Genomic DNA, 2,102 nt, shown 5'->3' with positions numbered 1-2,102 from the left:
TTCATTCTTCTATTTCTCTGTTTTGTTTATGTTTCTTTTTATTTTAAACTGTGTAATTGCTGTTCAGGGTTCTTTTTCTTCTTTTTTTTTTGTTTGTTTATTGTTGTTATTATTATTGTATCTATTTATCTATTTGTCTTTTTTTTTTTTGTTCTCTCTTTCTTCCTTTGTGGATTAGCAATGGGAAATGATACTAACTATGATTTTTTCTCTATGAACACTCAGCTACTTATACACACACCCTTCTCCGCCTCTGTTTTCCCTCAATATATATATATTTATTTATTTATTTATGAATCCCTTCATATTAACTCCTTCTATTCTTTTTCTTTCTTCTCTTTCTATCTATGTATATATATATATATATATATAGCAATCTTTTAATAGAATTGAATATAGGAACAAACAACAGCAACAGTAACAAGAAGAATAAGAAGAAAGAATCACAACCACAATTATTATTATTATTATTATTATTATTATTATTATTATTATTATTATTATTAATTTAGATTGTTTAGAGAATGTTTCGTGTTTCTTTTCTATTCCGGGAATCCGCAGCGGACATTACGGCGGCATTGCGGGTATTGGGATTAGACCATCACGCCACTACCGCCAAAGTGCGATCGCAATATTTAAAACTCGCCCGTCTGCACCACCCCGATCTCAGCAGCGGCGATGATCAAAAGATGAAAGTCATCAACACCGCCTATGAATTACTGCAGAGATGCGGTACATTAAAAGATCCATCATTATCTTCTTCACAGGGAAAAGAAGAGAAAGATAAACAAGAAGAAGATTCTTCTACTACTAGTAATAATAATAATAATAATAATAATAATAATAATAATAATAATAAGAAAAGTGGACGATTTACCGCAAAAGCGGGATTACGCCGTAAACGAGTTCCACACGATTTTGCCGATGGCGACACATGGAGTATGAAATCTACACTTGAGTGGGATACACTTCTCTCCCATATAAATAATAATATTAATAATAATATTAATAGTGAAGATCAACAGGCGGCGGAGTTGAGAAATCCCGCCAATCATCCCTTCAGCCACAGTCGTTTCTTTTCATTTGAGGAGGACACAATTATTTACCGCATGATTAGAGGCGGCGCGACGATTCCGCAAACCGCACGGACTTTAGGGAAACCCGCCACCTTTATAGAGAGAAGACTGCAGAATGCACAGTTTAAACAACGTATACAATATCTTCTTAGACATGAAAAGCGAAGGAAACAACAACAACAACAACAAGAAGAAGGAGAAAAAGGAGAAAAGAAATCAACAGGGAAAAATAATAATAATAATAATAATAATAATAATAATAATAATAATAATAGTGGTAGTGTTTCTGCAGAAAGTGGAAAACGACAGGGACGTGTATTTGGAGCTGAAGATATTTTCCACACTTCCATTAAACAACAACAACAACACAAATATTATTCACATCGTAAAAAAGAATGGGAGCCGACAATTCCCAGTGGGGAATCGCCACTCTTCTTTACAGAGATGACATTAGAAGAAAAGGGACGATATGCACAACTCCTACGAGAGGAACAACAACAACAACAGATCTCATCATCGTGGACAAATGCGGCTTCTAAAGTGGGACGTTCATATGCAAATTATGCACGATTTACAGGAAATAGTAATAATAGTAATAATAATAGTAGTAATAAGAATAATAGGAAGAAGAAGGTATGAATGAATATTAGAAGTAGAGAGAGTCTTTTAATGAAATGATATAACTCTTCTTTTTATTTTTGTATATTTGGCTGTTTGTTTGTTTATATATATATTATTATTATTATTATTATTATTATTATTATTATTATTACCTATTCGATTAAAATAAATGAAAGGGAAAGAAATGATTATTGTGTACATTCTTTGTGTTGTTATTGTTGTTGTTCTCTATCTCTAATTAAAAAAAAAGAGGAAATACATTTTTTTTTTAGCGAGTAAACATGCAGATCAATCTGTTTAACATTTATTATCACATCACATCAACATATATATTTGAATACCGTTGACATTATTATTATTATTATTATTATTATTATTATTATTATTATTATTATTATTATTTGG

General features: G+C 31.0%; 1 protein-coding gene across 1 annotated transcript; it reads left to right on the top strand.

Annotated features, from left to right (window-relative positions):
* Positions 1 to 524: 524 nt before the first annotated feature.
* On the top strand, positions 525 to 1,715 carry TM35_000063260 (uncharacterized protein; the record flags this gene model as incomplete). Its single annotated transcript, XM_029023363.1, has 1 exon — positions 525 to 1,715. One exon carries the CDS (start codon positions 525 to 527, stop codon positions 1,713 to 1,715), a length of 1,191 nt encoding a protein of 396 aa, XP_028885387.1.
* Between the last annotated feature and the right edge of the window lie 387 nt (positions 1,716 to 2,102).

The sequence above is a fragment of the Trypanosoma theileri genome (genome assembly GCF_002087225.1).
Source record: "Trypanosoma theileri isolate Edinburgh chromosome Unknown TM35_Tth_6_V1, whole genome shotgun sequence".
Classification (NCBI taxonomy): domain Eukaryota; phylum Euglenozoa; class Kinetoplastea; order Trypanosomatida; family Trypanosomatidae; genus Trypanosoma; species Trypanosoma theileri.
This window is presented reverse-complemented; position numbering and strand designations above follow the sequence as displayed.